Below are 26,490 nucleotides of genomic sequence, written 5' to 3'. Positions count from 1 at the left end.
CTCAGCTGGTTTGCAGAGGATGGTGTGAATGGCTGTTTATCAAAATGGACTTCCTTTTTATGTTTTGAAAAAAGTGAAAAATAAGAAAATGTGAAAAAAAATAGATAAAAATACATAGGCTTAGTGCATTTAAATGCTAAATATTTAAATATGTTGTGTTAGTTTTAGTAATGATTTTCATGCTGTATCAATAAAAATAGAAGGTGAAAGCAACACGATACAATTTTTAATGTTTGGGGAAATGAATATATTTGTTTTATCCTAACAATGTGTATGTTTTTTTGTCATAAGGGGCTAGATTTTATAAAGAAAGCCCTACTCCTCAAAACTCTGCCTGAAGTTGTTTTCTGATGTAATATATAGTAAAGTGCTTTAGGATTTTCTTTTAAGTGGTCAGTATTATTGTTTTAATGCTACAATCAGAACTGTTCCTGAGTAATAAATTTCATTCATTGAGTTCCCTTGCTTACTCTTTTCTGTTTTAAGTCATGGTGCTTGAGAATTGTACCTTTAGTCCTGAAACTCCAAATTAGGTGCTTCACACTCCTCACATTACAGTGTCTCGTTACATTTTACTTTTGCTTTAATGATTTTCACTTCATTTATTTCATCATACTCCATTGATAGCAATGTGATACCTCTCATTTAATATTTCATTAGTATTTCAGCAGTTTTATTAGGATGTATTTTATATTTTGAATTATAGTGTTACATGCTAGTGTGTATGTAGCATGTTTTAGGATGAAATACATCCTTTTTATTAGGATGTATTTTATATTTTGAATTATAGTGTTAGATGTTAGTGTGGTGGGGCTAACGTGCTTTTAAACTAATTTGTCACCCTAAATTGATATTAAAAAATTAATTTTCAAGTTTGTGTCAATTATTAGTTGAAAGCTCATTTTACAGGATTGTTCAAATACATTTAAATTTTTGTGTGAGTTTTATTTATTTATGGAATCTGTGTATTAGGCTATTCCAGTATACTCTGAAAAATCTGTTAATAAAGAGCAAGGCTAGGTAAGCTATAAGCCTAAGATCAAAATATCCTGTAAGCAAGTGAAGTGAGAAATAGTGATCTGCCAATGGACTTACAAGAAGCAGGAAAGTAGGAAGTAGGAAAGAAAATGACCAACCTTACCATATGTCTTTATAATGTTAATACATTTTTAGTTTATTAAAATAAGATTTGTTTTAAATTAAAATTAATTGTGTCAGTGCAAGAGAAGGGAATCAAGATGGCTAATTCATGGTATGCTAGACAAATGAAAGGGAGGGAAGGAAGTGTTTGCCAAGTGTTTATGCTGTTACAGATGGATATGGGTGCAAGGCTTCTGCACCTTCACAGTTGTGGTGGTAAGGCCTGGGACAGCTACATGTTTGCACAGGAAGTTTATTTTCCTCTTTTTTTGGCCATGATGTCTGTGAATGGAGAGAGTGCACCAGAGAATGCAATATAGGAACTGAGATTACAGCTCCTCAGGAATGAGAACAATTTACACAATGAAGGGTCCCTCTAGAGGGAAAATTAATCTTGGATTCTCTTTGTTTCCACTGTCTTGTATGAGAAATCATGGTGTGTCCTGCAATTGTGGCAGCTCTTTGGACTTGGTGTTGGCTTCTGTAGCCTCACTGACACCACCAACACTGTAGTATCATTTGATGGCATTTCTTTTTTTACTTGCTTTAAATGAATGTTGCTGGTGGAGGGGAAAAAAGAGGAAAGCAGAGGGAGAGCCAAAAACATATTCACTGATATATCTATACATTCATACATGCATGTGGACAGGGTACAAGGGGTGACCTGTGGAAATGGAAGATGTGTCCTTTTAAGATTTGTAAAACATACCTCCCTTTAGTATATTGCAAGTACTTGGACAATGGTTTTTCCCTAATCATCTCTTTCTGAAAACTTTTGTTAGCTTTCCTTTTTATAGTTGAACTTAGAGATATTGAAATTAGAAGTCCTGCTAGTAACAGCTTTCCCACTTATTAGTTTAGTCTGGTTTTTTGGTTAGTTGATTCATGGTTATTTTGTTATTGTTTAATTTATTTCATAGCCACTGGTGTGCACTGTGCACATTTTTTCTATCCAATTTGAAGTCTTGGTATTTTCATGCATGATGGATTCCTATAGAAACCTACTGTCTACCCAGTGTTCTAAAGGGAAGATTTAATAGCAGACCAAGATTTTTCTGCTGTACTCCCTTGGCAGAAAAGTACTGCTGGCAAGTATTGTAAATAAGTCTTATACAGGATATTGTAGTGGTGTTTCATCTCCCTCCCACTCCTTCTTGTTTTTAATTTCATGAACTGAACAATTTTATGTGCAGTCATCTATTAGATTGATGCATATTTGGGATCAGAAATTACTGTGGCACAGAAATTTTGCACTCCCATAGGGGAGAAATGAAATCAAATGTTTTGCGTTTGTAGCAGGAACTGCAGTTCCTTGGGGACAAAGCAACTTATGTAAATGTGGCCTTACCTTGGGAGAGAAGAGTGGTAAGAATGGGCACTGCTGATGGGGAGTGTGGACCAGAGGCAGTGTGCTTTTGTACAGGTGCCCCTGGGCATCTGTCTGCCTTTGAGCAGGGACAGTTACTTGTCAGTGCCTGGAAAAAAAAAAAAAATGGAAGAAGCAACAGTTACCTTTATTGTAACCTGTTAAGGATGATTGTAAGTATTGTTCACTCCCATATAAGCATGGGGTAGGCATGTTTAAATGTGAAAATGTCAGAACAAATTTTCCTTCAACTGTTCAGAATGCTGTAAGTCACAGAAACTGTTCTTAGCTTTCATTTAGTTTCTCCTTTTCTTCCTCTAAGTTGTTACAAGTTAAAGTATCTGTACCTGTAATGGATGGTTATTGTTGCTACACCTAAAAAAGCCCATCTAAACAGCGATATGCTTAATTGCATGTGACTTGTTTATAAGTCAAATATTTCTGGGACAATATTTTCCTCTTAAAGCTGGTTTTATTAAAGGAATTGTGGTTTTTTTCTTTTTTTTTTTAGGTAAAGACAGAGTTTTCAACACCCCTTTATGTGAACAAGGAATTGTTGGCTTTGGTATTGGAATTGCTGTTACAGGTGCTACAGCCATTGCAGAAATTCAATTTGCAGATTACATTTTTCCAGCATTTGATCAGGTTAGTACTAATAAATTTGAGAGCGGTTAAAATAAATCTTACATCTGTTTAAACTACTCTTTTGTTAGCATTAGTACTTGGTTTGAATATGTAGTTTTTTGCAAATATAACCAGAGCTGTATTACTAATATTTATGCATGCTTTAGGTAAACAGGCGTGAACTGCAAACAGTGCTAGTACTGTACTGTAAACAGTAAACTGTACCATGACAAATTTGAAGGCTTATTAAATAATGGAAATTAAAGATCTGGTTTGAGGCAAATGTCTGTTTGTTTTAATTTTTGGTTTTGTGGCTGTGTTGGCTTCAGCAGCCATAAAGTCAACAGCCTATGTCTTCTGAACACAGTCTCATTTCTGCATACAGCTGCAGATGGCCATATGTCCACAGGACAAAGTACAGATCTGGATTGGGCTGATTGACAGTAGAGAATGATGAAACAACTGTGTTATAAGGCTACCCCTGAGGCTTAGGCATCTAACTTGAACACAATAAATTATTGTTTATTTGCCTTGGAAAATGTTTGTCTTTGTGCTGACTTACAGTATTCCTTTGCTTCTAATTTCATCCTCTGAATCCCATGCATGGAACAGATGATGTAGTTACATTGCATGTACTGAAGTGTCTTGATGCATAACTAGAGGTATTGGACTGAATGTTACTTTTGTATATAAATCTTCCCAGATTGTTAATGAAGCAGCCAAATATCGTTACCGCTCTGGAGATCTGTTCAATTGTGGAAGCCTCACCATTAGAGCGCCGTGGGGCTGTGTGGGTCATGGTGCACTATATCACTCTCAAAGTCCAGAAGCCTTTTTTGCTCACTGTCCAGGAATAAAGGTATAATAGCTCTTATTTTATGAAGATTATTTTTTTTTGTTTGTTTGTTTTATAATGGACCTGACTAGCAATGAGTCTGGGTGCAGAGGAGAAGAAGAGTAGATGTCAATCCATAACAAAATATCTGAATATGCTAATTAAAAACTATTAGAAAACTTAAACTCTGTTGAGTGTTTGAAAATTTATAGCCATTATTGAAGCAATCTTTAGTACACATAGCATTTTGTATTTGTCTGTTTTCTTGTGCTACAAACATACATTTTACATAGTTTTGTGTCCAGTATAATACAGAACCTAAAAACTAACAAAAAATACTACTTTCCTTTTAATTTTTTTAAAATTTCTGCATCTCTCTTAAGTGCATTATTGAATTAATTTATATGAAAGACAGTGGTGGGCAGTAGGCACAAACTGAAGCACCAGAGGTGCTTTTTCTGAACATGAGGAAGTACAGATTGCCCAGAGAATTTGCAGTCTCCAGTCTTGGAGGTACTCAGAATTTGTCTGCATGTGATTCCAGGCAATTGGATCTGGATGCCTCTGCTTGGTCAAGGGGATTGGAATAGATGACTCTCTGGAGGTCCTTGCCAAACTCAACTGCTTGGTGATTCTTGGAGTGAGAACTTCAGGCAAGCTTTCTGCCTGAGATGGTGGCTTCCCTTGAAGTGAAGACACCTAGTGCTTAGGTGGATAACTTTCCTAGAGAAAGGGAAGTGTAGGATATAATCATCTCAGACCAAGAGAATACTTTGTCAGGCTCTTCATTTTTTCCTGACCAAAGTTTTGTCTGTGAACTTATACTTCTGGGTTAGCTGGCATCCAGTCCATTGAGCAATGACTCAGGGCAGATTAATGTGGAAGATTTAAGCAGAACCAGTATTTGTATTCTAAAGACACATGTTCATTGTTTATCTGCTGTTTATACTGTTGTCTCTGTATGATTTTGGTGTCCTAAAGCTTCAGATATTACTCATCTATAGGGAGGCCATAGCCATTTTTCCTACTTGTTCTTCTCTTAAATAAAAAATCCTGTATTATTCACACTTTATTTCATTATATTTGAGGAATGGAATACATTTTTGTCTTTGGGTGTTCTTTATGGTATTTGAGGTCATCTTCTGAAGTTGAAAGTATTTCCTGATTATAGACAAAAGCAATCTACAAAGTCTTTTGCCAGGTTATTGAATCAAATGTTTTCTAGACGTTGTTTAAAACTAAAGTAGTTTAATATTGTATGAAAGCAAAACATAGCTCAGATAATTAAAATACTGACTCCAGGTCCAGCTAATTTCTGCTGATCTTATAGGTCAATCTTAAATTTTTATATACTAAACCAAAGGATGAGGTTTAGTGGTCCACTCTGGTGATTAATACTCTTTCTGATTCATACCAGCTACCTAGACTGATGGCTAGTCTTATGAACAAGTTAGTAAGTCAGAATTTTATTTAGTCACTCCATGTAATATGATTTCTTTGTTCCCACCTCTGATCTTTGTGTTCGTTTTTCACTTTCTTTCACTTTTCCTTGGATAAAATGCTAAAGTAGGTTGCTACCACTAAGATATGTCATCTCAGTTAAAGGTAAAGGCACACTAATTCTGTGGAACTGATGGAGCAATCTACTAGCTTTTTGTGCACAGAGAAGTGTTTTAGACTATATCTTTTGAATAATATTGCTTTGTGAAAACAGTGTTTTTCTTTAATATTTTTTGCAAAGCTGTTTGTTGGTACAGTTCATAATGTTTCAAGACTGCAGGTATTTATGAATAACCCTGGCCCTTAAAATAGAAATCAAGAAGTTAAAATGAACTGGTGTTTCAGATGCATTTTCAAATGTCCCATATCTAAGCATACTTTCTCCATATTACAGGAGGAAAGTCAGTGTCTTACAAGCTGAGAAGGGTAAGGTTTGATCTTTGAAAAGAGTGGCTTTCAAAACAACCCTCTTATTAAACTTTGTGAGAAGTTTCTGGCTTTTTATTTTATGTTTTTCTTAAGTGGCAGGTAGAATTTGGATTGCTCAAGCTAAGGGGAGTTTGTACAACTTTAGTTATTCAGTGGAAGGACTGTGGTCATTGGTACTTAGGCAAAGCTTATTGGGTACTGGATGATTGTATCCTCTGTCCACTGTTGTGAGGGTGTACATGGAAGACATTAATATTGATTCTCTGCATTCCCTTGTACGAATATCTTCTCTTATGGTTAGAAGCTTTCTTTTTCATTTCCAGCCTAAATTTGTTCTTGACTAACTTGTATATTTAACTTATCTGCTCATTTATAGCCTAAAGCACTTGTACTCTCTTTAGTCTTTGTTTTGTTAGACTAAAGAATCAAAGTATCAAGGAATCGTTAACAGTATCTGGAGCTCTTTTGACATCTGTTTCATTCATTTTCTTTTCAAAGGGTTGAAAGAATCATTAAGTATTCCAGCTGAGTTTCCAGCAGCGATTTTTACAATAGCACTAACAGTTCCTTGGCTATGTTACTTTTTTTTAGGACTTAACTGCATAGTATGCTAGTCATTTTTTGAGTAGATAATAAGTTCACATCTGAATTTCTACTCCTGAGTTCTAAATCTGTAACAAAAATGTAGTCCTTAAGCATGTGACTTTAAATATATATTTTTCAGTTTGTTTTTGTGAACTGGGTCTTTTTAGTATCATCCTCTCTAGTGTAGTGACTTCCAGCTTTGGAATAGTCTTCATCACCATGTTCTGATTTAACATCATAAATGAATAAGGTAAATAAAATCTGTCCTAAAAATGATTCATTCCTAAGCAGCTGTACTAGTGACATCCGTGGGTAATTTCCCATGTGCCTGTTACCAAATGCTTTGATGAAATATTAATAAACTGCTTCTCCCTTGTTTAGAAAAATCACTTCTCAAGTTAATTTCATGTAACAGGAGATTTAGGTTGTGTTTTCACTCTTTTATATTATCTTTATATAAATAAATGATACTACTCTCAAAATATATTTTGAAGCCATGGCTGTAATTAAAATGTATTTTTTTTAACAAGTGCTAGAATTAATGTTTTCAGTGACTTCTAACTTCACAGCTATAAAAGTGTTTGCTGGTAGACTTCATGCTGCATGTTGCAGCTCTTTGAGGTCTCTGGGATGGAAATTAATTGGTTCTTTTGATTTGAGGGAATTTTGCTCTTGGGTTCTATTTTCATTTAAACTGCAGTAATTTGGTAATTTTCTTTTCATAATTGAAATTCTCTTACGTCATCCAAAGTTAACTCTTCTGTTGGCAAATGAATTATACTGTTTCCTTCCAAGTATTTGGATTACATCTGGAGGCCTTAGGTTTTTTTTGCTTGATAATGATTTAAGGTATTTATTGATTGTTTATTTCCAAAATGAACAAATTTCAAGCTTCTACTGTAAGAAAAGAAAATCAGCTTTAAGTAACTATTTCATTTTGTAGCCTTCAAAACTATTCAGACTAAGTCTGAATACCTTTAGTGTCTGTTCTGATGAATTTTCACCCAAGTAATTGAGGATCATTCAGCTGCATTTTTTGTTGTACATCTACATTAATTTCACTAAGTTTATGTATATATGTATATTAATCTGACTGACATACTTCTGTTCTTTTTTACCTCAAATGTTACTGTTAAGATGTTAGTTCTACCTTATCTGAGCACAGTACCTTCGTATTTCAATCACATGTATAGAGGGGACTATTGAAGCCTCATCAGCGAACAAAATAAAATTCAAAATTTGGAGTGTGCTTTAATAATGAAGCACTGATGTCAATTCACTTTGTAAGAACAGCTCAATCTGTACGTAGATTTGTTTAAAGCAAATAATTGCTTAGTTTTAAGTATTATTGAGGAAGTTTCTAGCAGAATTGCTATTTTAACTAAACTATTTAAAAATATTTTTACAGGTTGTTATTCCAAGGAGTCCTCTGCAGGCCAAAGGACTGCTGCTCTCATGCATAGAGGACAAAAATCCATGCATATTCTTTGAACCTAAAATACTTTACAGAGCTGCAGGTAAAGATTTGTATGTTGTATTTTCCAGTAAAGCAGCAATGTTTGGGGTTTTTTGCACATATATATTAATAGCCTCAGCTAAAACAATGCTTCAGTAGAAGTCTTGACTTGTTTTGACTTCAGTAGGAGTCTTGACATTAGCTATGTAGTGGGATGAGTTTTTAGAGGAATTGTGAAAACTGAATAAATTCTTGAAGTTTGACTGCAAAGATAAACATTTACAGTCAGATTTATGTTCAATTATGCTCAATTAGCTTCAGAAGTGGAATGCTTTACAGTCTAAGATTAACAAAAGAAGTAGAACTAAGAGGTATTACTCTTTATCAAATTCCAGTATAAATTTGGCAGAATTTGAACTGCTTTCTTGTGATAACTCTAAATACTGAAAAAAGATTCCAGATCAGTTTTTATTTTTCCAAAAGAACTGAGCCCCACCATCACCATTTTCTCAAAGTTTAAATTTCGTTGAAATGCCTAATTTCTAAAAATCTTAAAATCTCCTCATTTAGATTTCAACCTTATTTGAAAGGAAATGTGATTGCCATTACTTTGTTTTTAGTCATAGTGAGCTTTCTGATTCAGATTAGTTTAAACAACTCTCAGTTGCATGTAATGTATTGGAACAGTGGAAATTGACAATGATGGTGTTTGAATTGGTTCTAAAAATTACCTTGTTACTTCTTTGGACTAGAGAAACTTGACAGAACAGAAAACAGATTAAAAATTTTGCATGTGGAGACAGGCAGGGAAATAGGATGAGGAACTGATAAAATAGAACAGAAGCCCTGACTTACCTGTAGCATTTCCCTGTCCTGTGGCTTTATGTGCGAACTCTGCTTGATGCATCAGTCCAGTTTATAAGTTGACTCTGTGTGGACTGTATTTGAGTGAGAGACAAAATGTTTCTGTTTTGCTTTGGACCTTTTAACAGCACTTTTCCATCAGTGCATCCATTTTGTAAGTAAATTTATCCTCTTCCTAGAGAGACAGTAATAAGGGAAAAATTTAGAAAACAGACATCAAAACTACAAAGAAATAGTAATATAACTCAGGATCAAATAGGATATTTACTGGTAAAACTGCTTATTTGCTTTTAAATTTAAAAAAAAGCCCAGAAATCCCAATAGCAATGTAAATTTCAAAGTGCAGCTATTTTTAGCTATTTTAAGTTTCTCCTATTTTTAGTGGTGGGTGTGATATATTCATAGGGTTTTGCATTCCTTAAGTTCAGTGTGTTTTGAGGGCTTACTAAAATTCAACTGGAGGGCCTCTGTCCATTCATTTAGAGAAAGTAGTTTGAAAAATGAGCCTGAGTCTGAATCCTGTTAAAGAAAAAAAATGAAGTGTTTTTAAAACAGGCCTTTATTTCTCCCTCTTCCCTCCATATTTACAAGTCACAAGTACAGACTGTAGAGTTAATAAAATACTTGCTTTTATATTGGCGTGAAAGGCCGCGCATCAACATCACACAGCTTTCGAGAACATAGGGAGGTTTTTTGTGTTTGAGGAAATGACTTGTAAAGCAACTACTGGATCATTTATTGAATATAAATCAGGCTTGTGATGGAAATCTTGAGTAAAGATGTGCTGAAATAGTGTTTAATGTGATGTATGTGCTGGTCAGTAAGCAGCTACAGCATTGCTGTTGTTGGTAATTTCTGAAAGACAGTGATTTCCTCCTGCATTCTGATGGCTAATTTTCAGAGACTTTACCAATATTTTTTGTCTTAAAATTTCTAGGAACATCAGTTTAGTGGTGTAAGTTGAAATTTATATGTACAAATGTGCAAATATATGTACAATATGTGTAAATGTACATATAGTACATTTGCATCAACAAATGTTGTATATGTGCATATAACAGGGATGATTGTAACAGGTAACTTCTTTCATCTGCATGGATATTTTATTATTTCTACAATGTAAATCAGGAATATTTTACTATTTGGAATGGTTTTCATGTTCTGTTTATTTTCACTGTGAACCTTTGTGTTATCATTAGTTTGTCATCTTTACTATCCTTTGTGGGTTGGGTCAGCTTGGACTGGAAGATGACTGCTGTCTGGGAGTTTCTCCTATAAAATTGATCTCTCTTAGAGTTCATTCTCCTGGCCACAGTCAGGGTTTCTGGTAATTCCACCATAGAAACCAGGTGGCCTGGTGAATTCAGAAATGCACTGGAGCCATCATGATTGATAAGATCAAGATGCAGCAGCAATGAGACACAAACCTGGTAAACAAGAATAAGATAAATGGTGGAAAGAAGGGTTTTAAAAATGTGACTTTCTTGTGTTTCCTAAAGAAAATTTTTACAACACGCCATGTGAATGTGTTGTTCTAGCAGGAGAAAGTTCCTGAATCTGTACAATTTTCTGACTTAGACAGTAAGCTTGAACACTGTATTTATTGTGCTTTTCATTAGTGTGTCAGAACAGTACAGGGTTTACTGAAGGCTGGGAACATGCAGGCTTTCCAAAACAAGAACACAAAATGGTATCAGTTGTCCTCTATTACTTAATTTATCTTTTTTTTTTTTTTTCCTTTTTAGCATGGTATAATACTTCACCTAAGATTTGGGATCTCGTTGTTCCAGATGAAAATAAGTTTCTTTATTTCCATGATGATGGCTCAGTCATTGAATAATGAAATTATATTGCCCCTACCATAGCTTTTTTTTTTAGCTTCATGTGAATAGACATGTTTGTTCAGAGAGCTTTGTGACTGATGTTACAGTGGGTGTGTAGGGACTTCGTTGAAAAATTAAGGTGTTAAGGATGTTAATGAGAAAGAAGATTTTCTATCTGTAAAATTAATGTAGGCTTTTGAGCCTCATCATTTTCCTCTAATGGACTTTTCTTTCTTCCTATGAGGCCTCTAAATATTTGTCAGTGATCTTTTGTTCAGAGTTGTTGATATATTTGTAATTACAGTTGAAAAGAAACTCTAGGTGGGATAGTCTTTAAAAGACAGGGTATCGGTCCTTATTCAGGAAGCCTGAAGCTAATAATGCTTTGTTTAAAACAAGCAAGCAAAAAAATTAAACTAAAATAATGACAAAAATCCCATTTCCACTCCATTCCAGCCACCAAAAATTTATAACCCTTCTCTGAGTGTTTCTGACAAGGTTTGTTTCTTGTCTTAGTCATATTTGTCTTCATGTATGTCTGCAAATTTTTTCTCCTTTTACTTTATCATCCCATCAGATAGTTTTACTGAAAGAAACACTCCCATATTCCCCATCCCCTTATGAATAAGTGGGACTGAGCAGGTTTGGTTCTTGTAACTGCAACTCTCAACCTTTGTGGTAAGGTCTGTCTCCCTGTGTGTCCTTCCTCATGGCTTTTCTCTCTTCCTGTTATCCCCTTTTATGTTATAAAGGTCCTTGTCTAGACACCCTTCAAGTAGCAGATGCTTTCTTCTTTCACATAACCATACAAGTGTTTATCAGAAGTATTGTGTATGTTAATTTTCCTTCAATTATATTAGGAAGGAGCAAAGAAATGTAAACCTTTCTGAGTGAAAATCTAGTTAAATATGCAAGGACATGTGTGAAGAGAGAATTCTGTTGCTATTTAACTTAGGAGATCATAGTGTTATTGAAAGTGCTGTAGTGATGTCCCCCTAAATATCAGATACTAAGAAAATATCTGAATTAAAAAGGAAAAGGAGGCTTTGTTTTATAAAAAGTGTTAACAGCCTGTGCAGTGTCAAGAGAACATAATGGTTATGAATCAAAGGAGGAGATGAGTCACATTGACATTATCAGGTTTAGACATCTTGTGGAGAACCTACTCTGATGTTTTCTGACCTTTTCAGTTTCATTTAATTGTACTATATATGACATTGGTGGTGTAGAAATAAATACAACTTGCATCAGTGGTTGTTATAGAGACAAGGCAGGTAAGATGAGAAAACATGTATTTTCTTTCTGCTGTTCAGACTGCTCCTTTAGAAAATGCAACAGATGTTGTAACCTCTTAAAATTGTCATGGCCCTTTTTCACTGATAATTACAACTTTTTGTTAATTGCTGTATTTGAAATCTGTGTTTGAAACATTTGATTTAAAATATTTGATTTCTTCAGTAATAGATGAACAGGCTGCTTTGTACGTAAACATTGTTATCCTGGATTAGATAATTATTATGAAAGAACATTAATAGAATAATTCCATGTTCTATTTTTCATCAGAATTAGTTGGGAAAGGAGTTTTTGCAAAGCAATCAAGAAAAGTCCTTCCAAATGGGACTTTCCTGTAAATTTTTGACAAGCTGAATTTTCCATTTAAAATTGTCAGGTATGATAGATGAGCTCATTTAATGAACATTTTAGTGCAGAATGGTTCAGCTATAGTAAGAAATTAGTTAATTTGTGTAACTGTATATTATATTTCCTTTCCTTACGTGGATAAAACCATTGCACAGAGAAAAAGCTTTTATTTCTGTAGCTTGTACACCTTCTAGTTCTTCCTCTGGCTCATCCTCTCTTCAGAACCTTCTAATTCTTGTCAATATCCTGGGTTTCCACTTGAAGGTCCTGTGGTATCTTTTTAAGTTTCTTGTTCTCCAGGTTTCATGTAGGTGACCATTCCATGACAAAGACAGTCATGCAATGCCAATTAGTGTAGTTGTGAGTTTGATTATCTTTCAGGATCTCTTTCTGTTGCCTGAGGGTTGTACAATGTGCAAAATTCATAGAAACCCGGTCTGCCACTAATGTGCAGTGAGCAACTGCTGGATGTGCATTTCTTTCCCTTTCTTTCCCAGCCCTATATTTTTCTAGCCACTTGTCATTCAAAAAATTATTACAGAGCAGGATGCTTGTACTAGGTGATCTCCAGAGGTCACTTCCTACCTCAGCCATTCTCTGGTTCTGTAATATATATGGTGTTTATAGATCATTATCAACAAGAAAAAAGAAAATTGTCTGCCAGGATTGAAAATTATTTGCTATTTTATTTTTTTGAAGTTACATTTGGAACTTGTAAGCCAGGAAGAAACCTAGGTCATTCTACTTGTGTTGTATTTACCATAACAGGGAAGGAAAAATACTAACCACTTCACTACTGCTATCACTCATGGAGATTGTTCATTGTTACTTCAAGAAGCAATTTTGTTCAGCAGGAGCTCAATAAGTATTTTATGAGCTATAAAATATGTTAACAAAAAAGGCAGAGTGTTTTCTTTATAAATTGTTTCTGTGTATTTAGAAGATTTATTTTTTTCTACTTATCACTAGAATATGTTTCAAGAAGTATTATTTGGCTTGCTGATGCATAGACAAGTTCATCTTTAGATCAAAAGCAGTATTTCTTCTAAAATATTATATATGGATGGCTTTAATCATAGTTTTAGTCATTAAACCAGTCAATATATAGTGCATTGGAGCACTGATTCAAAACTAGCACAACTGACCTAACCTAACATTTTTCCAGCTCAATACTCGTAAATGAGTCTTGAATGGAGCTATGTTAAATGTCTTAGGAGAAGACAAGATGCCTAATTCTTGCCTTATCTCTTGAATTGTTGTGTATTTTTGGTGACTAGGTAACATTTTTTAAAGGAAAAATATTTAGACTTACTTAAAACTGCTATAATCAGAAGTTCTTGCTGACATTCCCTGTGTAGGTTCTGAAAACTTTTTACCTCAATTTAAACATAAAACTGCAGAGCACCATATTTGGAGCATCAGGAGGATGCTGGGACAGATAGTCCTTCTTGTCTGAGTATTAATGTATACTTTCAAGACTCTTCTGATGATTACTAGAATAATCAAGAATTCTGATCAATTAGTGCTTACTTGAGTTTTTTAATCAACTGTAGCAGTGTCCATTTCCAAATCTGATGCTGACATTTTGACTGGATGTACGTCAGAACTTATTACTATCTTTTGCATGTGTCTATATGCATAATCTTGTTGTGGTATATAACAGAAATTTAACTCTACACTGAACATATTTGTAAGAGTCTAATTAAAAAGAATTTGAAGTGCAGCTAAACCTTTGAAATGAATGCTAATGCTCAGTTATTTTGGTCTAATGCTAATAAAATTGCACAGTTGTTAGGGATGGAAGGGACCTCTGGAGATCATCCAGTCCAACCCCTCTGCCCAAGGAGGGGTCACCTAGAACAGGTGAGACAGGAACACATCCAGGTGGGTTTTGAATTTCTCCAGAGAGGGAGACCCCACAACCTCCCTGGGCAGCCTTTTCAGTGCTCTGCCACCCTCAACATTAAGTTTTTCCTCATATTGAGGTGAAGCTTTTTCTGTTTTTGTTTATGGACATTGCTCCTAATCCTGTCACTGGGCAGCAGTAACATACTCAGTGAAATTTTAGTGTATTATTTCAGATGGCTCTAACAGTGAAGAAAAATTTTACTGTATGTTTTTATGGGATAATATTGACTAATAAAGGAATCTAATACTTATTCTCCCCCATTTCTCTTTTTTCAGTGGAACAAGTTCCTGTAGAGCCCTACAACATTCCACTGTCTCAAGCTGAGGTGCTGCAGACGGGCAGTGATGTGACAATGGTTGCTTGGGGCACTCAGGTCAGTAACGCTCTTACAAGCTATTTGTCACCCAGCAAAGCCTGGGCTAGGGGGTAGGTGATGTTTGCATTCAAACTCAAGTGCCAGACATTAAAATGTGTGTGTCTTCCATCACTATATGCTGGGGTGAATGTTTGCCAGTGTTTAAATTTCTATGAGACCTGTTTTTTGTTGCGTAAGTTTTTACCCATTTTTGGTTGAAGATGACTCTGGAAGTGTAGAACAGGTACCTGTGCATCAGGCTAATGATTTTTTTATGATTATGAAAATGATAGATTTAAGAATAGGGCAGTGAGATGTAACTCTGAGGAAGGTAGTGGGAAAGAAAAGTTCAAAATGGTATGCTGAAAGAAAAGTATAGATCTTCCCTGCATGATTTAAAGAACTTTGGGTCCCTTTGTTGAAAGTTAAAAATCCATGGGGCATTTAATACAAGTAGGGATTGGTATAGGTTTGATTCTAACAGTTACATTTCAAAGCTGTTCAGGAACATCATTGGCAACCCTCCCCTGCCCCCCTGATGAAAATCTGCAAATACTGAAAAAGCTGTTAAGAAAATACACCTTCAATTCATCCAGAATTACAGAAAAGAAATTTGAGTCTAGTGTGGACTAATCAGAAGTTACTGTCTTCTTGGCCTAGTTGTATCTGAGAAGCTTTCAGAGGAGAGGATCTTACAACTTTTGTAACAAAGGGGTTTTGACTTAATCTCTGGGTTTGTGCTTTTTGTTGTTATTGGGGTCTGTGTAGGATTTATTTATGCCCTCTGACCTTCAGGCAGCTGACACTGCCTGACCATGTCCAGGTTGCTAAATTTCTGTTGCCTTCAAGATGAAGATGACTTCATCCAAATTGATTAGTGGGGATGGTCCTTGGCTTCAACCTCTTAGCTATGCCTAGGAGTTGCTTGATGGAGGTCATTTGCCACAATCCAAATCGTATTGTGAAATATTCTAACAATAAAGAGAGCACCAGAGTTTATTGGCAACATCATATTGAAATTTTTCTACCCACATATCTCATGAGCAAATGCTTCTTGCTGAGATATTGTGGAGGATAATCTGAGTTGTAACAGTTCTCATTTTCCATGTTGGAGCATGTGCTTGCAAATATTTGTTTTAGGGAAACCAATGCTTGAGATTCATTTTGCTGAAAAGTGTATTATAACCTAATGTCAAGATACAGTTTTGAATGTGTGGAGTATTACTTTCTTTTCTGTTCTTAGCATAATACACCTTGTGTAAAGGATGGGTGTAGATGTGGATGATTTATATCTACTGTGATTCACTACTACTAAATAGGTACCTTGACTGGTGGATAGGCAATAATCTGTATTCCAGTTCAGTGATAGCCTCCTGCTAGAGAAGAATACTTTTTTGTTTTAGTAGAATGTTAATTGTAGTAATCAGGTAATGCAGCATTTGTATTGTTGGTGTTAAACTATGTGTTGGAAGAGCAATAAGTGCTTCTAATGTCGTGCTACTGCTATATGCTTTGACTGTGGGGATCAGGACTGGATATTTACAGGTTGTAGTAATCACTTTTTCTCCTAGCACTTCATAAGATAATGCTTTGGAGATGATCACTTGGCTATGTTTCAGTAAGTTAGAGCAGTTACTGGGGCTACTAGACCTGTTTCTTGGCTTTTTGGCTAAGATCAGATGTAGTGGAGTGCAGCATTTCTGAATGTATTTAATGCTTCTTGCAGGATTGCATGGGACTGCTACATTAAAATACATTATTCTGATGTATTTGGGTATTAGCTTAGTTACAATCCTAACAAAAATCTTCCAAAACTCATTCAAACTAATTAAAAAAAAATAGTGAGGACTTTTCACTGAAAACTGGTACTTTTCACTGAAAGACACTTCTTTAGAAAGCAAATTTTGTTCTCAGTGATTCTTCAGTGAATTGAGTTTTTGGAGTGGTGCTAAAATACTGGGAATAATTTGGTACTAAATAAGAATGCACTAAATACTAAATGGTTATTATTGAATAGAAACATCCCTGCTCAACGTGCAGGTGATGTGTTAAATTACTGCTTGTATTCCAGATGTATAATTTAGAGCAATTTGCATAATTCAGATTATTTGGTGATGATACATTGTTTTTTCAGGTACATGTGATTAAAGAGGTGGCAGCAATGGCTCAAGAAAAGCTTGGTGTGTCCTGTGAAGTTATTGATCTGAGAACCATCTTACCATGGGATACAGAGACTGTTTGCAAGGTAAGGAAATGATACATATTCATTTAAAAACAACCTAGGTTGTTTTAAAAAGACCTATGTTTTTTTCTTTGTATATATTCTGTATTTTTGATCTGTATCATAAATGCAGAGTACATGCACATTACATGGACCAGACATTTACTTTAGCATTGAAAGAGAATTATGTTTCAGGGCTCAAAATAATGTCAGAATACATGTTCTTTACTTTCAAGCAGAGGGTATGATTTAATCAGACTTCCACCTGAAAATTGCTTTTCCACAATTTCTTAGTCTTTGTCTTTCTGACATCCCTGCTGAGTTGGGAAAATCTTTATATTTTCTTTTTCTTGCTGTTTTACATTAAGATCTTCATCTAGTTATAGGTCTGCAGTAACGTGCCTTAGTGTTGTTTATCTGTATTTTTAGAAATAAATGTTTTGATTTAAGGTATATGAATTCTTGAGTTGGGGAGAAAAAGCAGCATTTATTCTTCTCAGACTACCTAGTTTGAAATTCCTGGGTACTGGAAAGTCCTTTTCTTCTTTGTGGAAGTCTTTGATGTCACTAACAGAACACTTACTGCTTCTGCTAGAGCTGAGAGTTTCCTTAATCTGGCAAATCCACAGTGCTGCACAGCTAACAACTCCTTGGGTCCTAATTCAAGCTGGGTTGACTTGCTCATTTTATGCTCCTGAACAAATTATTCAGAAGACTGAGAGATGTCTGCAGCTTTCTTAACTCAGGCCTAGTAACTGTAGTGTACTGAGTTAACCACAGGGATGAGAGCAGCCATGGGCTTGGAAAAAGGTGTGTGATTCCATCAAATACTTTCTCTGCCTGCAGTTTCTAATTTAAGGCAATATGGTGTCATGTACAGCTAACTCAGATTGTACAGATGTTTAAATAGGGCAGATCAGGCACATATCTGACTCTATATACTTGGAATATCTTAATTGTGTAGATGAGTGCTCTGTCATCCTGTGTTTGCTCAGTAAGGGCCTTGCTTCTGGTCAGGTAACATATAAACACATTAAGTATGATAAAGGGAAAGATGGGCCATTGGTCTGCTACTCTATGGCAAAGCTTGTATTTCTCCTCAGTTCTGTTTATCTGAGGGGCTGCCAGTGGGATGGGATGGAATAGATTATGGGAGGAAAGATCCATGTTGTGCATTTGTTATTGGCAGCGTTCGGCTGTCTGGTTGTGGAAGTATTACAAATTGTGTACTTATATGTGTAGCTATGAGTTGCCTCATAAAATTTGATCTTCTTCATTGAAGTGTTTTCATTTTTTTGTTTGAAGTGTATTTCTTGTTACTTGGATATACTTTCTAACTGTAAAAAATGAAATGTGTTGAGTTATGTGTCATCAATATGAAGTGAAATTTTGGCCATAATAAATCCTTTACAATCTCTTCTGGACAAGTAAAATGATTTTTTTTTTTGATAATTCTTTTTTCCTTCTTTGAAGATTTGAGCTGTCATTCTTTGAAAACAGTATCTCTTTGAAAGAGCAATTAAATCTGTTTTGTTGGGTTGGACTTGCACTGAAACACCATCAGGAAAAAACGTAGCTGTGCAGAGGAAGTGCAGAGTTTTAGTTGTTCAATATTTTACAAATATGATCTTTAAATTTGGATACTCCATGAAGATTTTTGGCTCATGTTCTGTCCTGAACATCTTTTAAGGTAACTGTAGCATAAATAAAAGTACCATAGAATGGTTTGGGTCCAAAAGGACTTTAAAGATCATGTAGTTTCAACTCCCCTGACATAGACAGGGACATCTTTTATTAGATCAGGTTGCTCAGAGTCCCATCCAGGCTGGCCTTGAACTTTCAGGGCTGGGACATCCACAGCTTCTCTGGGCAGCTTGTTGAGTGCCTCACTGCCCTTGCAATGAAGGTGTTTTTTTTTCCCTAATATCTAATCTAACACTTCTCTCAGTTTGAAGTTCTTCCCCCTTGTTCTGTCACTACATGCTCTTGTAGAAAGTCTCTCTCCATCTTTATTGTAGGCTCCCTTCAGATACAGGAAGGCTGCAATTAGGTCACCCCAAAACCTTCTCTTTTCCAGGCTGAACAATCCCAATTCTTAGTGTTTCCTTGTAGGAGAGCTTTCCCATATCTCTAAAAGATGGAATAGATGGACCTGTTGTTTTAAATCTGTTAATATGTTTACTATTAAGAATTAAGAGAATCATTTAAAAAAAAGTATAGTGCCTGTTGGCTAGGCAGTTCAGCTGTTTATTATAATAAATACCAAACAGTAAATGTTTTTAGTTAGCATTGCTGTTATGTTAGTTTGGCTGTATGCTGGCTGGTCTGATGGGAGAAATATTCTCTTCTTCTTTAGATCTTGTCTATTTTGCTCAGCTGAAAATAATTTGTGGTTTGCATTTGTGCATTAGTTGGTTGCATTATGTAACACTGAAACTTTTTAATTTAATTTGCATCCTGGACAGTTTTTAAGGTAATTACTTGTGTAAACAGATGAATGGAACCACAGTTCTAGCTGCTTGCTCTAGTCTCATCCCAAGAGGAATTGCTTGTGGCAGCTGTTGTAGTCGACAGTGGCTTACAGCATCAGTTTGGGTAACGTGACTTGTTATTCCCGTCCTGAGATGCCAGGGTCAAGGTCCGAAAGATGAATAGAAAAGTTGGCCATTCCAGAGAAAGTCCTCAGCTGTCCATTGGTCTGCTTATGTTCTCTCTGTGAGCTCTTAAATGATAATGGAATTACTTTTACTCCAGTCCAACCAATAAGCAAATTATCAGCTGTTACAGGTCTGACTGTTTGTTGCTGACTATTACTTGTGTCAGCATTCATAAACATCAAGCCAGTTTTTTGTTTTTCCTTGTCTCACATGTGTGTTTGAAATGTGTCTGTTGTCTGTCCTGTTGGATGCAGATGGTGGTGCACATAATATGCTGTAACCTTATTGCTCTTCTGCTGGTGCTGGAATGCATGGTCCATGGTTGATGGGACTTCTATGTGGTGTTGGAGACCAGGACTTTGGGTTTGGCTGTAAAAATACATCCCTCAGTTTCACTGCTGGGAGTGGTGTCCTTTATGATCAGTAAAGGCTCTCATTTTAGTCTTAGCTGGAAATACATGCAACTTTAATTTGACAGCTGTGGTGTAGCCATGAAGAGGGATGGGCTGAAACTGTTAGTGCTTTGGAGATGAGCACTAATATGTAGATTTTCACTGCAAATCTAACTGGTCTGCTTTTTGTAGCTTTTTCAATACAGAAAATTATGTCCTCAAAATGCATATTTCCTAGAACTATGAGAAGTTGTACTTCACAACCGCCAGCAGAGGCCTCTTCTAGCCAAGTTAAGCATCTGTTTGACTTTGCATTGCTCCTATGAGCGCGTTTGTGAATAAATATCTCTGAGAGAAACATAAATAAACATAAAGAATAAATACAGTGAGCATAAATAAAAATTGCTGCCTTATTTTACTGATATTTTCTTTGCATTTTTAAGATTTTGAGATTCTTCTCAGTTTTGAAATAGGTTAGCATTTGTCATCTGCATGAGGAGATGAGCTTGCACCTGCCTGGAGCAGGCTACCATGGACTTCTAATGGATCCTAGCAGTTATTGAAACTTTTTTTGGTGCAATTCTTGGAATAGGTCAACATGCAAACAGGGGCTAGATTTTTCTTTTGTTGTTCTTCAGATGTCTAAGAAGGAGAAATGAAAGAGAAATGAAGTTACAGCAGCTCATAAGGCTATTCTAGAGAAAGGATACTTCCACAACTACATCAGCAGTCTGTTTTTTTCATGAGATAAATTGGCCTCTGGAAATGTCATGTTTTAAAAGTGTGGCCTTTTTAAAAAAAAGGGAAACTGTAATTTTCCTAAAGTTAGGTGAGGCAAATTGACCTCTAATTTTGCACCTGAGAAATGACACCTGCTGCTGACATAAAGGACATAAGTAGTTGGGGCTGTTTAAAAAATATCCGACATTTTTACTAGGATAAAAATAAAGAATCTGTGTGTTTGGCATACATTTCTGTACATTAAAATGCACACTGATCTGTAATCTTTCTAAGGACTTTTGCAAGAAAAATGGGGTAGATTGTACAGATTGTACATGCACAGGTTTCCCAGGATATTGCTTCTGAATGAAAAATGGAGCAAAAGCAAACATGTGCTTTTTCCCTGCAGCATCAACTCCCAATATGTAGCTGTATAAACCAGCTTAAAAAGTTTTGTTATGTGTCAAAAAATTGACACAAGCTTGTTCAAAGACTATGTGCTGCCTTAGCTGCTTCCTTAGGAAGTGTAACAGCAAAGGCTGTCCTTAGATTACTGAGCATCTTGTCTATGTATGAGTTTTCAAAGGACAATGTTATTGTGGTCAGTGAGAAATTTGTTAGATCTTTTGTTTACTTTGACAATCTTCACTGATTTCTGACTATAGCTCTTGTCTTATTCACTAGGATTGGAGTATAAGTGGTAAGCAGTTATAACTCAAAAAGAGGTGAGCTAGCTGTCCATAGATTTGATTTTTTTTTATTTTTTTGAGGGAGAGAATGCTTTCCCTGTGCTTATTCTGACATCATCCTGTATCTGTGTATTTTATTCATGTGGATCAGGAGTGATTTTTTTCCCATTATACCTTCACCTGTAAACATGAATGCATGAAATTAATGTGTTTCTCAACATATCCTGCTGATAAAGAAGCCTTAAATGCTCTGCTGACTCCTCAGCTGTTGCATGTGCATGCAGACATCTGGATTTAGTGCAGCCACAGCAAAGATGTCAGTTCCTAATCCAGACAGATAACCCTTTTCCACTACTTGATTGATTAGCTGTGTTATTATTGAAAGAATAAGCTGCCATGAAGGACACTGCTCAGAAAACTGAAACATGAGTGATATATGAAATGTCTATAAAATTAGTTATTTATAAGCCACAAAACTGTTTAAAAGCACTTTTTCTCCCTTTCATAAATGAAATTTTCAAACAGAAGTTTTATTTCCTTCTCTATACTTAACAGATTTGCTTGGACACTTTGAATAGATTAGGCTGTGTGGACTTTCCTGTGTATGAACTGCTGGGTGGTGTGGTATTGATTAAAAAGTCCATGGCACACTTCCCAGTGCTTCATTGGTCACATTAAGGGTAAAATTCTGTAGGTGTAGTGTTTTTTATACTGAAAAATATGTGTTACTGGAAGTAGGAAATCTAGCTCAGGATTAAGTACTCTTAAAGGATTGTGCAAGTTACTGTAGCTTTTTCACCCTGCACTGAGGCAAGAATGTTAATTTAAATGTTGAACCAATCAGTAGCAATCTGCCATTTTAACTGTGCAAGTGAAAATTTGCAAATGCACATTTTTACCTTTTTGAATTATTTAGAAGGCAAGTATTTGCCATGCACAATGATACCTAATTAGTCATCTTAACTGTCTCTAAATGGTTACTACCTTAGTGCAAAGAAATGTTGAGAATAGTAATTCAGAATTTGCTTCTTTAGGACCCTATGCTACAATCAAGTGAAGGCATGTATGTAGTTCCGGGCACTCCGTGTTACTTTACTCCTCTTCAGGAAGGATTCTGCAGACCCCCTCATGGAGGTCAGCAAAAATGCTTGTCAGGCTCCAAACACATCTGCTACTCATTGGAAAGAGCAAATCTGAGCAAAAGAAATACAGAGTTCCACAGAGGGAACCAGGGGGTAATACAGATTGAGCAAACTCTGTGCCTGTTTTTCATCGAGGCTCTTGATGGGAGCTTTTGTTTCCAGCATGTATTGAAGCATTATCCTTAATGCACAAGTGGCATTTTTGTCAGATGTCATCAGTGAATAATTTTCAGTAGTACATCTTTCATATCCTATACTTAATAGGCAGCATGTCCTAGCAGACCTATAGGTCTACCAGCTTGTTCCATTCCTTTAAGTTTACTTCATCTATTTGGACTGTGAATAAAAGGAAAATCAAGATCAGCAACCCTGATGTGGGTTTTTTATGCATTAACTACACTCACCAGGCATTGAACTGTACAATTGTAGCACAGGTATCCTGGGATCAGATTTATGTTTCTTGGCTATCTGTTCTTGATCTTTTGCCATTTTACATGTTGCTCCTTGGATTTCTTATTGAATGGATCTTGCACCTATAAAATATGACTAAAGTTGTACTGCTTGCATGATGACAGTTAATTTTGTCACGGTTTCCATAAGAAACTTGTGTCTTTTGGTCTTGTAGTTTCAGGTTACTAGAGCGTGCTGTGGACTGTTGCTTGGCTTCCAGAAGCAGAATGCTGGAGCCATACTTGGAGGCAGGCATTTTTAAAGTTATGAGAATATATACAGAACCATTTTAGAAACTAATTATTCATATCTTTGTTTATGTTTTAAGAAAACTTTGAAGCAAAAAGTTCTTGTTTTCTTTGAAACAAAGAATTCTTGTTTTTTGTTCCTACGCATCTTGAATTTTAAGGGAAGTACCTGAGTGCCAAGGTGTTTGTCTATATATAATTCTGTTTTCTCCTTTCTCCCTCCCAATATAAAAATAGTTCTCAGTCGTTTTGCCTATATATTGACAAGTGATACGTGAGAAAGAGTCTGATTAGAAAAAAGCATAGGTAGAGTTTCTGATTAGAAAAAAGCATATGTTAGTTTCTCTTAACATATAGTGCTGATGATACTGTCCATCAGTTCTTCATCAAACCTTTTCCCTTTTGCTCACGTTATGTATTGCAATGTTCAGATTTAAAGGCACTTATGCAAATAAATGGGTAGTGGTACAGAGTCTATGGTTAGAAGCTATTTTATGGCTCCAGTATGTGCATTTATTTTTTCCTTGCAAGTGGTGCTGATTGAATTCTAATGGAAGTTGGGATGAAGTTCTGTGATGGTGATTATAGATGAATCATTCTTCCACAGACATAATTATTGCTTCTCTACAGTATTGCCTTTCTTTAAATGTCTGTAGCTATTTATCTTGCCATTATCACTTAGTTGAGCCAGCTCAACTAGACTACTACCTGCTCTTTTAGACTACTTTTTTTTAGGATTCACATGCTGTAGATTCTTCATATTTGTGCTTTATTAACCTTTACCCCATGAGAATGAAGTTTTAAGTATTTCTACAATAATTTTGTACTTCTAAAGATAATATTGAAATTCATCATGCCAAGATTTAACCTACTTTTTACTGAATTATTGTCTAACAATATGCATTTATTAATAGCACAGTGCATTGTATTTAGCCTCGTGTAAGTATTTTTATGTTCACAGTGAAGGCAATCTGAAATGCTTATAATAAAAGCATCGACTACAGAGATTTTCAAAGGTAAATATACTTAGAATTTTTTTTATAGGAAGGCTTTATTTTTCTTTAAGATATATATACTCAGATATTTTCCAAAGGTCTTAGAGCTATACTTGGTATTACTTGGCTTTCATTATGCTGCTACCTTCTCTGATGCTACTAATGTGGAACTGGACAAATATTTCCTAACCCTCTCATCTTTGTTTTGTGTTCAAGAGTCTGTACTTAAAGATTGCTTTCATTTTTTGTCTGCCACACAACAGTGTTCAGCACAGTCAATTTGTGATTGGGTTTCTTCTAAATAAACTCAGTCTATTCAAGAATAACTTTTTCTTTCAAGCTGTTATGGAGTACTCCTAAAATACCCCAAATCTCTTGAAATTGTTTTGGGCTGTTTAATTCTGCTCCCTGCAATCTGGTGGGCTGAACTAATGCATGAAATCCTGAATATCTGATTACTTTATTGACTCCTTATGATAGAACAGTTACTGTCTTGTTCTATGTATTATAACTTCTTGTTATATAATTTTTGATAGCTCTGAGGTACATTAAGACCTTTACCATACTGAAATGTTTGAAATTCTGGTTATATGTTAATGAGTCTTCTACTACTGTTTTTATCATATGGAGGTTGAAGTAATCTGAAGACCTTGCAATTTGCTTACTTTTCCTATGTATGTAATTTGCATTGTCCTGAAATTTATGATATTTCACTTCATAATACGATAGAATAGACAAAATTTGCTTGGGCTCGGTGGACATTTTACTTTTGCATGTGGATATAGAAAACAAAAAAATTGTTTTGTAATGTCACAAAAAATGTCCTAGAATGAGATGCATGTATTTAATTATTGCATAGTTATCTAGTGGTTTAACATGGAAAAAAAAAACATGTCTGCATTTTTTTTTTCTCTCCAGAAACAAATTAGACTAATTTCATTTTCTTAGGTTTTTGTTTGCAAAATATGCTTTTGATATGTAAAGCTGTTACGGCAGAAATTGTTTCACTTGATGTGCAGTTTTGAGAATCCTAAACTTTGTATGTTTCAAAGTTCTTGAGAACTTTAACATAAAAGGAAAATATAAACCAAAATAATTAATTATATTTTTCTGTGATACTACATTTCAGCAGTGTACTTTAGCAGCTTTTCCCTCTCATCTGTGATTTCTGTTCAATTGTTGTATAGATCTAACCCTACAGAACTCACAAGCTGCCTGTTGTGCAGAGTATTCTTTTTCAGACAACACATGGCAATTTCAAGGGACAGAGACTAACTTTTACTCTTAGTCTCTTCTGCTTGAAATTTTGCTCCCGGCTAAATTACATTTAGATTGTTGGTGTTTGTATGGTGGATACAGCAAATGATTAATAATGCTGTGACACCATGTTGCTTCATCTCTTGGAAGATGCTCATCTAATTTACCTTTAATATCAGCCCTTTAAGATCTCTGGGGATCTTTGCACCTGTTTTTTACTGGCATCTGAGCATATTCTGTTTTCTGTGCTGAAAAAGAGAAAAGCTTTGCTCTTACTCACCTTGATTCTTCTGGGCACTAAGGGGAAAAAAAAGGAAAAGAAGTATCTGATTACAGGGGTTGTCTTAGTCTCTCCCAGACACAAAGAGCAGGAGGAATGACTGTTGGAACATTTGCTACTGCTTTTGTTGCTCTCTTCTTCAGGTACCCTTTCGGTTCACAGAGATGTGTTACAACAGTTTCTAGTCTTTGTACTTGAAGTACAAACTAGTTAAAATGAGTAGCCAAGAGAAAGGAAGTGTTTTGAGCTGTGGCATGTATACATCATTGTTACTTTGAGAAGAATGGAAAAGACCGAGCCTTAGTGGTAGGAAATGCAGGATGGACCAGTGACATCTGAGAAAAAGCAGGAGATTCCCCTGGCAGTGCTAGAATGTTGTCATTTGCTTGATTCATGTCCTGTTCTTCTACCCATGACTTGACTAAGAGCTACCCATCTGTAGTACTGCAAGTGGTGCGATTTTACTTACTGCATAATGAATCTCACTACAGTGCTAAATCTGCTGGGAAATTGGGTATTCTCTGCTTTTTGTGAATATTAGTACAAAATAAATTTCCTTTACTATCTTGACATTGTTCTTCCCTACTTTTCTACTTGTGTGATTATTCTGCAAATGCTTTTGCCATTAATCAACCTAGTAGCTTGTGAGCTGGCGTTATATAGTTATTTTGCCAATTTATTTAATTTAAAATAAGAGATTTTATTCATAAAGTTATAAAAAGTCTTTAGGGGGAACTAGTTCAGACTGATTTTTCATCTCATTGGTGAGAGAATATGAAGAATAACATATAAGAAAAGCAGTCAGAAATTAATAAAGTACTAGAAGGTCTTAATCTGAAGCAATCTAAACTAACTATGTTAAACATAAGAATAATCTTCAAAATTTTTTCAAATGTGTGGTGTGAGGGGAAT

The 26,490-nt window shown here is 35.4% G+C and overlaps 1 protein-coding gene across 1 annotated transcript in view; it reads left to right on the top strand.

Annotated features, from left to right (window-relative positions):
* BCKDHB (branched chain keto acid dehydrogenase E1 subunit beta) overlaps positions 1–26,490 on the top strand; it is a 110,814-nt gene that overhangs the window by 18,575 nt on the left and 65,749 nt on the right. The window contains exons 4-8 of the mRNA XM_066545897.1: positions 3,018–3,151; positions 3,834–3,989; positions 7,888–7,996; positions 14,448–14,545; positions 16,662–16,772. Of these exons, the coding sequence (XP_066401994.1) occupies positions 3,018–3,151; positions 3,834–3,989; positions 7,888–7,996; positions 14,448–14,545; positions 16,662–16,772 (608 nt within the window). The remainder of the gene's footprint in view (positions 1–3,017; positions 3,152–3,833; positions 3,990–7,887; positions 7,997–14,447; positions 14,546–16,661; positions 16,773–26,490) is intronic.

Source organism: Molothrus aeneus, chromosome 3 (assembly GCF_037042795.1).
Source record: "Molothrus aeneus isolate 106 chromosome 3, BPBGC_Maene_1.0, whole genome shotgun sequence".
NCBI classification, from domain to species: Eukaryota; Metazoa; Chordata; class Aves; order Passeriformes; family Icteridae; genus Molothrus; species Molothrus aeneus.
This window is presented reverse-complemented; position numbering and strand designations above follow the sequence as displayed.